This window comes from Lissotriton vulgaris, chromosome 3_1 (genome assembly GCF_964263255.1).
Source record: "Lissotriton vulgaris chromosome 3_1, aLisVul1.2, whole genome shotgun sequence".
NCBI classification, from domain to species: domain Eukaryota; kingdom Metazoa; phylum Chordata; class Amphibia; order Caudata; family Salamandridae; genus Lissotriton; species Lissotriton vulgaris.
The window spans coordinates 294799265-294814727 of NC_141689.1; the positions used below are offsets into that span (position 1 = coordinate 294799265).

General features: G+C 44.0%; 1 protein-coding gene across 1 annotated transcript in view; it reads left to right on the forward strand.

Annotated features, from left to right (window-relative positions):
* The first annotated feature begins 1689 nt into the window (after nucleotides 1-1689).
* Nucleotides 1690-15463, forward strand: part of GRP (gastrin releasing peptide) — a 33313-nt gene continuing 19539 nt past the window's right edge. Inside the window, exons 1-2 of the mRNA XM_086962920.1 lie at nucleotides 1690-1998; nucleotides 6226-6473. Of these exons, the coding sequence (XP_086819046.1) occupies nucleotides 1842-1998; nucleotides 6226-6473 (405 nt within the window). The 5' untranslated portion in view covers nucleotides 1690-1841. The remainder of the gene's footprint in view (nucleotides 1999-6225; nucleotides 6474-15463) is intronic.

A 15463-nucleotide genomic window follows, 5' to 3' on the forward strand; every position in this document is an offset into this window, starting at 1 on the left:
GGCAGCCTGGAGCGGGTTGGCCATCCTGAAGGGTAGCTCGTTGGGTAGGTCTAGGGGTAGTAGACAGGAGTTTGTTCGGGGTTTTGGGATTTAGGTTTCGTAGGCTCACTGTAGAGTTGAATTATGTAAATAAATAAATAATGAATGTGTTCATGAAATTTATGATGCACCTGTCCTAAAATAAAGTGGCCTTTCTTGCTCCTAAAGAGGTGTGGACAATGATTTCTTGCGCAAGGGGGGACCCAGGGAGAGCCAGGCGCGAGCCGGTCTCTTCCTGGGTATGTTCGCGCGAGAATCAGGAATCAGGTGGGGGCTGATTAGCGGAGGGGATATAAGGGAGACAGGCTGGCGGTTGGGAACTGCGTGGCGGGAGGCTAGAAGGGAGGTTTGTTTTGCCCCACCCACCCTCCCTCTTTTTTTTATTTATTTTGTGGGTTTTTTATTTTGCGGTGCTCTAGGCGCTGCTTCGTTTTGTAGGTTTGCCACTGTTAGGACGGGTGCCTTTGTTCTTTTTGGAGGCGGGTTTTTGCTAGTGGGGGTGGGCAGCCTGGAGCGGGTTGGCCATCTTGAAGGGTAGCTCGTTGGGTAGGTCTAGGGGTAGTAGGCAGGAGTTTGTTCGGGGTTTTGGGATTTAGGTTTCGTAGGCTCACTGTAGAGTTGAATTATGTAAATAAATAAATAATGAATGTGTTCATGAAATTTATGATGCACCTGTCCTAAAATAAAGTGGCCTTTCTTGCTCCTAAAGAGGTGTGGACAATGATTTCTTGCGCGAGGCCTTCGGCCGTTTTTTATGGCATAGATACACAAACCACAGCCAAGATGGACTCCGTGGTGCATGCAACAAAAGAAGCACACAGGCTACCTGTTCACCCTGTTCGGTGGGTACTGCTCACCTATACCTTTCCCACATGTGCACGTGAAATAACTCATTTAAGAGGGACCGGCATAACTATTTAAACAGGGGAGGCAGGCAGGTATTTCCACCTAAAAGAGATAGGTAAAGGCCTGACCCTTCTGCTAATACCATGCTGCCACCAGCAGCAGCCGAACAAAGCGAGGCAGGGAGGGTAGAAGCCATTTCTTAAAGAGTTGTGCACTATGGGCACCCCTCCACCTCAGAGCCAACTCTCCAGTCACAATTAAATATCGGGGTACACTGTACAGAGCATATGTACAATGAACGCACTCGAGCCCTTATGAAGTCATTTTTATTTGGAAACATTCGTCTTACTTTTAGACGAATAGGAATGGCCCGTTTATGCTAATAGGGAAGTCAATGGAACCCTATCGTTATCACCTGACAATACTCTTGTCTATTGACAAATTACCTGAATACAGCTCTGCGACGAGCCTGGCAAACAGTGACGAGGCTGGCGTGCACTTTAACGAGCAGCTGCTGAAAGCTTGGTGAATATAGGCTTATCTTGCATCTGACTGCGTCACGTGTGATGTGTGTGGAGGCGCGGGGGTGAAGATGGGGGGGGGGACGTTATCTGGCATCTCTTCACAGCAGGAAGTGGGGGTGGGGGGGGGGGTGTCACCCCTGGGTGCCAGGTCACATCTCCCGGCCAGGCCTGGCACGCGCACCCTGTGTGTAGAGACGTCAGGCGGATGCAGCCTGTCATCGGGCGGGACCCGCGCGCAGCCCAGCGCCTGTATAAAGGCTCCTCCGCCAGAGGAGCGGAAGAGTTGAGAAGCAGCCGCTGAGCGAGAGAAGAGCCGAGCTGCTCCCTGAGCCATCCTGTTGCACCCTCCCGCGGAGCTCCGTCTGAGAGGGGGAGCCCCAGCCCCACTTCTCCTCAGCCTCCTCGCGCCCCGCTCCGGAGCCGGCCCAGGCCATGACACGCGCGCAGCTCTCGCGCACTCTGCTCTCCGCGCTCCTCCTCGCGCTGCTCCTCTGCCGCGTGCCCTGCAGCAGGGCGGCGCCCGCGCCGCAGCCCCAGGAGGGGGCCGCCCTGTCCAAGATCTACCCCAGGGGCAGCCACTGGGCGGTGGGTAAGTGGCAGGCTGCAACCCCTTCATCTCACTCTCATCCCTTGCCCATCACTCCTCCGCCTGGCTACCTCGCATCCTTCATCTTTTCAAACTAAAGCAAATTGTTTTTTTCAGATTTCGTCTTTTGTGCATTATATCCAGTTGTTTAACTCCTAATACATACATTACTCCTTTTTGTCTTGTGTTTACTCTGCAATTGGCTGTGTTTTGTTCGGTTTTTTGTGTGCGAATGCCTCACCGCATACACCTCTAACACTCCACACTTTATTTTTGCTAGATGTGAAAAAAGTTTGCTCGCATTTTAAATTGTTTTTCGTCTAACTACAAGCGGCCCATTCCGTCAATTAACAGGTCACGCACTTTGCCCTTGTAACTGATCAGCTTTGTGTTGGTGGCCGGATAATTTCGCACTATCATTTTGCTCTAAACGAAAAATTTTAAATTACATGTTCGTTGGCTGACCCAATGGAGATGATGTTTCCCTTAATCTAAATTTCGTTTTTGGCGGTCTTTCAATGCAACTACTAATGCAAAAATGTCCAGTGAACAGCGCACATTCGATAGCCATGATAAAACGTATTTATCCTGCCCCGTTTGCAGGATGGAACAAAACGAATGAAAGTGAGTTATGAAGAGGGCAGCGGCTAAAGGATTTGTGGCAGTGGTGTGCATGACAGAGCTGCAAGAACAACAACCTTTGGGGTAAATAAAACATTAAAGTCAGGTCATGTGCATGGGCTGGCGACCGAGCAATTTTGCACCAACTACTACAAAATGCCATTTGCACTCACCCTCCTCCAATGCACAATTGCTATTAGCATAACCTAATATAGGCATGTTGCACTAGTTGGTGTGTTTTTATTGTGGGGTAAAAAGTTGCTGGTTCACAATTCTTAATTCGTTTGCAATGCGGGCAATCTGATCCTGGAACTACCGGTCTGCAGATACATTGCCATGTAGTTTACATTCAAATAAGGGCAATACGTATACTTTTCTGCGGCGTTTGCCTCCAGAGGGAATACCTCTTTTCCCATCCACAAGTTGATGCTCATTCGGAACTTAAACGAATATTTATTACAGCAGTTTATCGGGGTCCGCAATGGTTTAGAAAATCTTTCACCTCAAACGTGAGAAAGTATAATTTCTATGGAGTCTCCATTTATATTTACATATTAATTTAGTGGGTGTGACACAACTGTATCGGAATCTTCCAGGAAACGTGTGCGCCTTCCAGTATTTTTCAGCTATGGCGATGTTTAGTGTATGCGTTTTTTTCGCAAACGGCCTATTTTTTTCTTGGTAACTACAAGCGCTCAATGTGGATAAATTATACGGCAAGATAGCCCAGTGGGCTCTGTCCGTACCAACACAACTGCACATTATTGAAATCACGTGAAGCCCAAATAAGCCTTTCATCCACGCGAGGCTCACAGAATGGACCTTGTTTTGCCTCTAGCGTATAGTAGTCACATTCGAAGTTTTTGTAGCTAACCTTTCGTTTGCGATGTGTGCTATCTCATCAGACAGAGTTATTATGTTTTATTGAATTCTTACATAGCTACATAACTAGAAGTAGACGGGGTACTGCAGCTGAAAGGTGCTCTTTCCCATATATTTCAAACAGCCATCCAGAGGCAACAACAACAAATCTTGTTATCGTTGCCCAATCCAACATCGCCCAAACCAAAGTCTTTAGAACGTCCCTTCGGTTGATGGACCACAGCTAAGGATATGTGACATCATTTCCTAGGTCGCTCCGGTAAGTCAGGGAATAATGTCCTCGCTGATATCTGAGAAGCAACTTTCAAACGCGGAGCAGCTCTTTTTGGCGGTAAATGGTACCACCAACTTCCCGATATCCCAGTCTTTAAATTAATAATGGATGGTTCTATGCCTAGCCCTTCGTGAAACTCCCCTGCAACTTCTGAGAGCTCGAAAGAACATGTGATTCTATCCCCAACGTCAGTGTTTTCAATTTAGTGACCTCGCAAGGATGGTAGGACAAGTCGACTTCGTAGGGATGTGCGCTCGTGACCACCAGATCTCCGCATACCCCAGCTCAACCCACTGAGATGCTATAGGGATAATCAGTAGTGAAAAAGGCAAGTGGACTGCGACAGGTGGAGACAGGGCCTTCATTCACAGGGGTGCAAGGGGCGGCTGCGTCGGACCCGAAAGAGCCAACTGAGGGAAAAGGAGGGCAAACATACAACACGGGCATCACAGAAACCCACTGGATACCAGGTAAAGCATCACCATGCCCGCGTCATAGGTTGGCTTCAGTTTTTCTGGCCTTGGGGCCCCAGCACCAGAAGGCGCCAAGAAACAAGAAGAGCCCAGAAAAAACGGCCGGGATCTGGATGAATGGGTAGTGCTCCAGCTGAAAAAAACACTACCTGGAGCGCCGAACGCCCTTAGCACATCACCCATCTGCACACAAACCGGCTAGTCCTTCACAGGGAGGATAATGCAGGCGGAGGGGCGGGGGGGGGGGGGGGTGGGGACTACTAAATATACCTCTTCTGGGTCTTGGTGATTCTGCTTAGCAGCTGTTTGGCTTAGGTACTATGCACTGGCTGCGATTGAAACAGGTCATTTGTGGTTACCACTCTCGTCTGCCGCTGCCCATGAAACCGTCTCAGCAACACTGCGAGCACTGCCACAGGGAAACTCCTCGCAGTGAAAAAGCTTCTGTCCATGGTGCTGAAACACAGCACCGACGTGATGCAGCAGCGCTATGTCCGTGTATAGAGTGTGACCCGACTGCGTGAATACCCCCACCCTACGCCTCTCTGCAGGCTGAGCCAACAGGGTGCAACAGAAAGCAGGAACCAGGGCCGGCTCTAGGGCGGTGAGATCGGTACTACTGCACCAGGCGCTGACTTGGGGCGTCATCTTTTGCGAGCATATTATCATTTTTAAAACACCTGCTGCGGCGTTCCTGCTGCCGAGTTCCTGGCATCAATTAAAATGTCAAGATAACTCCGGTGATTAATCCTTTTCCTTGAAAGGGGACAGAGGTTTGTCTAGTGGAAGTTTGACTCATTTTAAGGTAGCTCAGAGGGTTAAACCGCCTGCTGCTAAGAACGTGTACCATGCAGATCACAAAGTGCACATAATGTAAATAGGTCAGCGAGTTACTGCTTCTGCAAGAGAGATCCTTTTGTTACTACAGTTTATAAGTCTAAATCCTTATATAGAATATTGAGCTATTAACTGTCATCCAATAGCTGCATTCAATCTGCATGTGTTAGAGCTACATGTTTTTTTCTAATTCTTTCACTATCCTAATCTCGCCAAAAAGGTTCATTTGGGTAGAAAACTATTCTCATTATTGAAGAAAGAACCACTGACAATGGTGTCATGTTTTATATCCTGATTTGGGCTTTTCCAGAATAAGGACTCAAACTATATTGCCTACCAGTATCGTGAATTTGTCGCTCCTACACTACACCTTGCAGTCCTGTCTGATGTAACTGGTCTGAGTGGTGCTTTAAAGCTAAACGAATCTGAGAGACGGTGGTTATGATAACTTGAGACGCACTGTTGAAGGGTGCTGGTGAGGGAATCCTTGGCAGAGGTGGTAAGTTTGGGGGGGGGGGGGGGGCACCAACAAACATTGTCGCACATGGCGCCACCATTGTTCAAGCCGGCCCTGGCAGGAACCCCACTTTCAGTGCTTGCATGAGATTTGTGGCTTTATCGGATGGGGGTAGCTTTGGCACAACATTTTAGTGAAGATTCTCCCATTTTTACCACTCACCACACTCCTGAGTTTCATGTATTCCAGCTAACCAGTTACACATTGTTTCTACCACATTCAGTTGCTTACATGTACATTTATAGACCTCTTCTTAAATGCCATTCAGGACCTTTTTAGTTCACCCCAGAGGTCTATTAAAACTATTTGCGAGTTTCGCATTGCGGTAAATGTTATTTTATGATACTTCAGTGCGCTACATTCCATCTACTGATGTCTGTCGAGTTTAGTTGGTCTTTTTTATTTTGCTAGCAGAATCCCACTTGGTTTTCTCCAAAGAACCCAGTGGTCAACAGCCCATAAGTATCACTGGGTCCAGTAGAAGGCAGTTGAAAGGGGTCAATTGCCTGTTCTAACATGTTAGTTATAAAAATCAACTTGGTTACTTTCCTGCAGGTATACTTCTTTTTCAAAGCACTGAGGTCCCACATTTTTGTCTTTTCACCTCTCTTTAACTTTCCTTCTAGGGCACTTAATGGGTAAAAAAAGCGCCGGAGAGTTTCCCTATGGCTACGAGGGGGGAGAGAAGACCCCCTTCTTGGACTTCCCAGAAAGTCACAAGCAGCTGGAAAGGTACCTACAGTGGGAGGAGACCCTAAAGAACCTGCAGCGGTTATTGGAAGTGAGCGAGAACAGAGCCGGGCAGCCCTGGAGGGAGGAACTTCCTGTCAACAGCCGGAAGTCCTGGGATTTGGAAGACGGCAGCATCAAAGAGGTACAGCGAAGAGGGCAGGGATGAGGGAAATGTATTGCATGTTTTTTTAAATGAACGGTTGCATCCTGTAACACACCATGGTCATCTTGTAATTGTGATATTTTAATTTTTATTTTATTTTGAAGGTTTTATATAGTCCGAACAAGACCCTTTCGGGTATCCGAGCATTTACAAGAAAAGAAAGCTGATCAAAAGAACAAAATACCACTGTATGACATAAATTATGTTCTGCTATACATACATCTGTTACGAGGGTTAGATACATTGTTCATGTGAATTTACTCATGTGATATGCTCTGTTTATCAAGCCCTGGCTCCGGAACGCGGTCATTCAGTGAAATTCTTATCGAAGGGTTAAAATAGCTTGATGGATTGAAACACACACAGACACACACATAATTAGACTTCTCAAGGTTGTGAATTTTGGTTGGTGGGGTGACTCAACACGAGATTGTTAAAATTGAGTATCACTGTATTGGAAAATAGTAATATATTTTACTTACAGTGCTATGAACCTGAAAGCTTCAACAACACGTTATAACATATGAAGGGGGCAGTGGCGGGTGGCATCTACTAAAGGGTGGGAGGACAGGTAAACAAAATAAAGAAAAAGGAAAAGCACTTTTCGGATCCTGACGACATCCTCCTTACTCCGACTACATCTGCAGGGACTGCAGTCGGGCCCCAGAAAACTCCCTCGACCAATAGAGGCCTGTTAACCAGCAGGTGAGCAGTGCCCTGATTGGTGGGAGTGGCCTTTCTTGGCGCTCCTGACAGTAGTGGGGGCCTGCACTTGCTCTCAATCCAGCTGTCTTGAGAGATACAAAGTGCGCATGCATGGTTGGCCATCTCAAGACAGCCGGTAAAGACACATTCGCACTTTAAACAAGTGCAAAGGCAGCCCTATGCCCACCACTCCTCACTGTTCACTCAGCAGGCCCACCACGTCCAGATGCTCCATTCAGGACTGGACGATAACAAATAAAATGGTAATCAATTACCATTTAATTCTATATCTCTGGAGTTTTGGGGGGGCATGTAAGTGGGGCAACACTTCTCTGCTCCAATGAAGGAGCTGACCCTGGAAGGGGGTCACACTTACTTTATACATCTCGCCTACATGCAGCTTTTAGCTGTACTTCTGCGAAAGACATATATTAGACTGCCAATGGTTAGCTTTCTTGTCACTCTCCTTCGCTTGTCTTCCTCTTCTTCTGTTTGTCCCGCCTCTGGAGAATAGTGTCTTTATCATCCTTTTGAGTGCATGACTTATATCCTTAGATTGCTCACATTCAGTAAACAACTTTTTTCATTATTCTTTAGCACTTCATGAGTATACACATCTGTTTTCATGCTCTCTCCCTCATATTTTGCTGCCCACCTTAAATAACTCCCCCAATCCCACATGCTCCATGTTGCTCCCTTCTACCACACCCTACCACCTGGCCACCACAGCCTCTTTTATTTTTTATTATTTATTTACTCCACCTTGCCTCAAGATCCTACATTTGCCTCCTGTGTTGCATTCTTCCCCACCCACTTCTCTGTCCCTCTCCTTCTTCTGTAGCACTCTACAAAAAAAAAATATATATATATTTTAAAACACTTTTTGGGAGGGCCCACACCTGCCATTTGCTGCTGAGTCACTCCATTTTCTGAATGCACTTTTGCATACAATTAAAGTATTTTTGTTAATTTACCACTCCGAGTGATGGATAACATCTTGGATCGGTAAATTAAAAAAAAAATGGTGGCCTCATGGCAAATGTGCACGCATAAATGCTGACGCATGCCCATGCATACTTCAACTCGCTGGCCTGCCATTGCATCATGCTGGATACATGTAATTGCACCCATACACATCATTGCCCCGTTTATTTTCCCCAATTCTGCACAGCCTCGGCAAAACAAACATTAGCAATTCCTATAGGTCCAAAAGGTGAGGCCTATTGCCTTTATCGATTCTTGTTCCTGTTTGTGACACAGTCAGTGTTGCCCAGAGCTTTAAGTGGGATAAAAAAAAGTTGGGGTCTCTAAAAGGGGTGTGGCCTATGTAATTTAGGGCACGAGTTTCAAGTTTCAAGTTTATTTATTTTATTTGATTTGGTTCTCCACTGAGGACCACAAATATTTAATACACCATATTCATATAATTTAGGGCACGATTTAAACACATAAACAATATTTCTGTGATTTGCATGATGCACCACCTGAGCAGTATTTTGGTGCCTTTCTAAACTTTCTACTATTGCATCCAAATGTATAACGCAACTGACATACACCTAAAACCAACCAGGACTATTGGCTTTGCCAATAATTTTGTTGTAAACAATATTGAAAATGTTTTAATTATGAGACTGTGAATGAAAAATTATTGAGGCCTGTGGAAAGGGTCTTCAGAGTGTCTCACTCACGCCCATAATGTTCTCTCATTCCTAAACATGTATGCCTCTTTTCTCTCCATATCCCCGTCCATATGTTACACCTCATCTCTTTCCTCTTCAGCAGCCTGCTTTTCACTCCTTCCTAAAAGCAATTCCTCTTATCTCCTCACATCACCATCCCCACACACAGCACACCCACTGCTTTTTATTTTATTTTCGCCGTGTCAATGTTTTGACAACTGTGTACAGGGCCTGACTGGGAACCACAACCGGCCCTGGCAAAGTGCTCGGCCGGCCCCCCCATCCCACTGGGGGGTGAATGGGGGGGAGGCGAGCACTTTGCCAGGGCCGGTTTTCGGCCGATTTTGTTACAGGGCCAATTTTGCAGCTATGCTGCAAAAATGGCCCTGTAACAAAAACGACCCCAGGGGCCCAAAACCGGCCCCCACCCGTGCGGCGCACCGGGGGATTGCCCGGTGCCCGCTATGGCCAGTCCGGGCCTGACTGTGTACCTCATTCACACACTTGCACAGAATTAACATTGACCCACTGACAGGCACTGTGAGAAACACTCACTTCCTTCAGCCTCAAGTCTAGAGCTCTCATCTGTGGCCCGTGGTAAATACCTGGAGGTGATTTAGTTCAGAGCATGCGCTACACAAGAGTAATAGGCTACATGAAAATAAATACAGAAGTATACCACCCGGGAAGGAGTAAGCACTCGGAGGGCATGCAAGACTAAGGTTAAGATGAAGTAAAACGTGACACATAAACAAGAATTAAATCCCTAATACAGATCACCTTCATGTTTTTCTCATTCATTATTCAGAAATCTCTCAGTATTTTTGCCTGTACAGTTCAGGACATGAATACAGAACGCAATAGGGACCCGTGTCAATGTCGGTTTTTAACTACTACTGGGGTATGAGACCCGGACGGGCACAGCCCACTTAACTCCCTGGTGTTGCCAACTAATTTAGTATATGCTTATTTCAAAAATAAAAAAAAAGTGCCACAAAAATTCATTCATACATTACATCTAGACTTGAATTAAAAATCGCTCTCTGAAAAACAATAGACACTAGTTTCAGTCGTTCACTTTCATAGCATGTTGCTGGAAAATATTTTATTATCATACTGCGTGGAGAAGTGTGGCTCACTGGTTAGAAGAGGCAGACCTGGAAGCAGAGGTCAGCCTGGGACCAGGGTTCAATTCCTGGCTCGGCGGGGTCTTGAGTCCTAAAATGTCCATGGACTCGACAATTCTCGCTCCGGTGCCTACTCGATTCACGGGTTCACACTCTGCGACTCTGGGCAATAGCTTGCTTAATCTCCACAACGGCCCCTCGCGGCGGGATGCCTAGCTTTTACCTTGCGGATACCCTGCCGGGGTTATCTCACAGGGGAATACCAGGATGAGTTCCCTAAGCAAGTGCTTAGAAACCGCTCGGTGATTTGCGCTATATAAATTCCTGTACATTTACATTTACATTTACTGCTTTGTTCTTATGACCTTGACTTTATTGGTGGATTTCAAAATAATATGCATGGCATTATATTGACAACATGTAGTATAACGTTATTTACATTGTATTTTCAAAACCACTTAAAAAATATATTAAAGTCAGCACAATAGAAAGACATTTATCATTTGTTAATGTGTTATAAATAAGATTGCAAATTAGAATATGATAGGACATGTCTTTAAAATCTACATGACCATCAATATTTTCTGGATTCTGTTAGGAGTTTGTGACAGATTTTCAAAGAATGTATAAAATATAATACATCTAGGGTTGGGTTGAGTTAATGGCATTTAGTATAATATATGTGGTCAAGTGTCTAGATGCACTTCAAGGAAGAGCTCCTTGGTGGATTGGGGTGGAATTTAGGCTATTAGGGAATATCGAATACCACTCCTAAATTTCAAATAACAGGATTTCTAGACATAGGTCCATTGGGAGGATGTTAGGTAGCATTGCTCCATGAGCAAAGAGCAGGAAACCTTCAAAACAAGACCAAGTGAAAAGACGAGTTTGCATCCTTTGGATGGGGGAAGCAGCATCCTATCAGTTAAATGTTGGAGGCAGTACAGTGCATATGAATTTAAATCAGAATCAGCTGATTGTATGAAGCCTGAATATAGAACCCAAAATATCAAGGCATCCAAATATCGAGGGTTAAAGAATTGAATCCAAAACATCAAAAGGTAAGTAAGTATAGATTTTCTATGCCTACCTCCACAGATATGTACCTTGGTGATATATATTTTCACAGTACGTACATATGATGTGAAAAATAGTAAATCTACACTTTCCTCTTCACACTTATCTTTTAATATCTTGTCTCTTAATGTTCTTTCCGCAATATTCTTGTAAGTCAATATTCTTGGCTTGAGATTCAGTACACCTCCAGATAAATAGATTGCTATACAATCTCACTGTTGCCTTCCTCCTTCAATTTGTGTAGACTAAGAAGATTCACAAAAAAACACAAGTGTGCACATTTTTTTTATGCATACTCCTCTTCCACCATACTTTCCCATTGTTTTCAGAGCACAGTGGATAATCCACTATTAAATTAATGGCGGTGCCATCTGAATCAGAATATGCAACTTTTTATTTTATCTCTACCTGAAAAATAGAGAAAATCTCTCTTTACAACCTTTAAAAAACGGTTGAGCTCTAAGCCATTTTTGCCCCTGTAAAACATCCTGTTTTAGGAGTAATTTACTTCTGTCTCCGTGGTCATAATGGCATAAATTTTTTTAAATTTGCAGATGCTTCAAGTATTTTGTATTGCCATCCCAGACAGTCCTCTAATCTCCTCCATATGTGGATTTTTTCGTAATGGTAATTTTAATTTGGGGTTGAAAGAATCTAAAGATCCTGTTTATTTTGATCCAAATGTGGGATTCACAAGCTCATATTTATCTTTCATTTAGTAGCTGACGTTTTCTGACTCAAAGTCATTATGACCCCCGATTACCAATTGGGCAAATTTAGAGAAAAGAGATACTGGATGGGTGAAATTTATGATTCTGGCTGGCACCCCCACACCTAAATCCACATATCCTAAAGTAACTCCCTTAGAATGGGAAGTAACAGTTTGGGCCAGTTTTTTGTTTTGGATAAAGTTCCACAAGGAATTTCCTGTTCTGTGGAGATTAAAGCTTACATGAGATTAAAGCTCACATTTACCAATCCTCTACTAAATATATCATCGCATAGATGAAAAAAATATATGTCTGTTTTAGAATTGAATCAATATATAATAGTGAAGTACAGTATTTCCAGACTATTATAGCATAAAAGAAATGTAGTTGCCTCTCTAAATAGTCAGTCGTCTTTGAAAACAGTGGATTCGCAGTGAGCTTCTAATAGTGAGTACAGATCCTCTCGGCCCAGCATTCCATTGTGTCTCCTCTGTCTCCACCTACATTCCAGACTGATCACTGAGGTCTATGCAAGTCAATATCCACTCCTGGAACCTGCTACTCTTGAAAATAGAATTTAATTGCTGCTACAGATCGCTTTGGGGGCTACAATAGCATGTTAAATGGAAAAGTGAATGTGAGTGAGGCTAGAGTTGCCTATTTATATTGTATTGTATTGTAATTTTATTTACATAGAGCTTCCTAACCCTAATGAGGCATTGATGTGCTTTATTCCAGGCAGCAGGCCTGGTAATTTTGGGTGGTTGGGATTAGTTTTGTGCTCTAAAGCATAATTCTATTTATTTACTCCAGTGTCTTTGTGGTGGATTAAATTAAGAAGAGGTGGGATTGTTAATTTGTGGGGAGGGATATGTTAGTTCATGCAGATGGTTGGATGGATTAGTACTTGAGCTTGAGAAGACCAGGTGCTGCTAGGCTGCAGGGTATGATTTTCAAAGGAAGACAGGTGTGATCTTTGAAAGAGCTGTGGACAATTTGGGGAAGAACAATAATAGAGATTAATGAAAATATGCATGTGACTCAGAGAAGGTTATACTTAGACGGGGAGAATGGGAAGTTTTAAGTCAAGGTCAAAATTTCCATGAAGAGTTTCAGTAAAGTAGCGTAGACTTTTGCAACAGTTTGCATTCTGAGGATTCAAAACTATACAAAGAAACAACATTATTTATATGTTCGCGTGATATTAGGTACTTTGTAATAGGCTCTAAAATCAGGTGAAAAGTTCTTTGTCCACTGTTACTGCTAGACCACCACTTTATAAAAGACAGCTAATCAGCTCAAGGGTTGAAAAAATAAAGTTTGAGTTGGGCACATATATGGGGAAAAATTGAGAGCTTCAGGCTGCGCTTGAATAAAACAGTAACCTCAGGATAAAGGCATTGTGAGAGAATATACAGGGTAAATAATGCACATATCTAATGCAAACATTGAAAAGGAGATTCGTCAAAGGCTGGAGGAAGTCTTCTGATGTTTACCTCACTGTAATAATTATCATCTGGATGCCCCTGGTTAAGCATGGCACCGGATGTTTTGAGGATGGCTTCTCAGGCAGTTGAAGTGCAGTTTCAGGTGGAGGAAGGAGTCCTTGACACTGAAGTGAGAATTGTTAAATCAAGCTGCCTTAAGAAATTTGAAGAGAATTTTGTTTAACAAGGAGATGCAGATTAGTCTTCCTGAGCACCGTCATTTGGTGGAGGGCAGGTGTGCGGGGTGGGGATCGAGTTTCTTTTCTTCAAGAAGAGGAAGTTCTTAGGCCACACCTCCCGTCTTTGTCTATCCTTGATTTCTGCTTCAGGAAGGTCTCACATGTCAGTGTGCCCATATTGTGGGTGCTCAAGCTTGGAGTCAGCCCACTTCCACTTCTTATGACAAAAACATCACTTTACACAAAGGCTATGTTTCCAGGGCAGCGAAAGAAAGATACCCGAAAGAAGACCTCCACATTCAAATGTGTGATTTACAAAATAAAAAATACACTTAATCACACAAAAAAGTGAGAAGAATAAGGTTTATTTGAGTTTCAGGTTACACGTTTCGCATATCGCTATGTAATGTAATAGTATAACCAACAAAACCATTCAAAGGTATGCCATGAAAACAATTAAAAAGAAAAAGCTACTGAAAACTCCATAAAACAGCTGGAAATTATATAGGACAGACAACAGGTTGTACACAACACGGCTGCTTATTGTGCAAAGAGTTATGATACTCCCACAAAAGTAGTACGTTTGCGATGAAACAACTGGGCAAAACATGGCATTGAAACAGGAATGTGCCTTGCCTCACAGAATTGTTAATTGCTAAAATATATATCTCGCGGCAACACTACCCAGCACCTTCAGGGGCTCAACCCACCATTAGGCTTACTGTCTCCTCTGCTTTGGGTTTGTCTGAGCTGTCTTCTACGTCTCCTCTTGCATTAAAAGGCAGAGCATAAAGACTCATATCGGCAAGGAGCATCACTGGAGGACAGCAATCACCAGTGCTCCCATTCGGCTAGAGAGCAATGGAGGATTATACAAAAGTGGGAGACCTGGGGTACAATACAGGGTCATGTACAATGAAGCAGGATGATTGTGGATGAAACGATACATGATCGCTTACAGTCAAGGGATTAAATTGTGGGTGGTGAGGTGAAACATGAAGTGACATAGTACACTCTTAAGTGGTGGGTTCACAGTTCATTTCTGAATTGCAGAAGGTTTGGGGTAGATCTGATGTGGATTGGCATGTTGTTCCAGAACCTGGAAGTCAAGATGGAGAAAGATTGTCTTATGATTTTCTCCTTTTACCAACTTATTGCTTCCAGCCTGGCAATCTCCTCGATTGTGAAATGACCTTGTTAAGCTGAGAATGCTACTTTCTTAGGCAGGTGTCCAGTGGTGTTAGTTCTGGCAACATGGTAAATGATGCACCCGGTGCAGGCTAGGGAGGAGACCCAGTGTGGTTCTGCCATATGTAGGATGTGATCTCAGACCATAAATGTGATGTCAGGGAGACGATAGAGCTGGACCATTGCTACAGTCTGAAAATGAGAGGACAGAAGCTTGGTCCACTGTCTGAAGTCTGTTTCCTTGAGGAAAGACTTTACTTCCTTCAGGAAGGAGAGCTGGTGCCCGGCCGTCGTGGTTTTATTGGTGATGCGTTCTTTGAAGGAGAAATTAGGGTTACAGGTGGAATCCAGTGATTTTTACTTCTTTGCCAGGTGGGAAAGAATGTATTACTTGGAACCCTGAGGTGAAAAGCTCCACGTGGTTGACAGCTAGCCTTCTACACTTTAATCTTGTACATGCTGCCGAATCCTCTTACCCTGTACAGCTGTGGCTTACACCATGGATGTAAAAATTTCGAACAGTGGTATTCTGAATAGGTAAATGGCGCCGCTAAGGAGAATAACACAGCAAAATAACATGACGTGACTTATTCTAATGACGGTGCAGCAAGGTGAGGAGAACCACCAGCCTCCCCAAAATCAGGCCTGGCCCAACAGAATACAAAAACACTCCCCAGCACACGTCGAGTTAAAGTGAAACTTTTCAATTAACAGTGCATCCTATTAGCACAATTCATGAGAAAAAATCAAGATTCTTTTTTTCTCAGTTTTTTTACTTTCGTAGATCTTCAACCAACCTCCAACAGCAGACATGTGT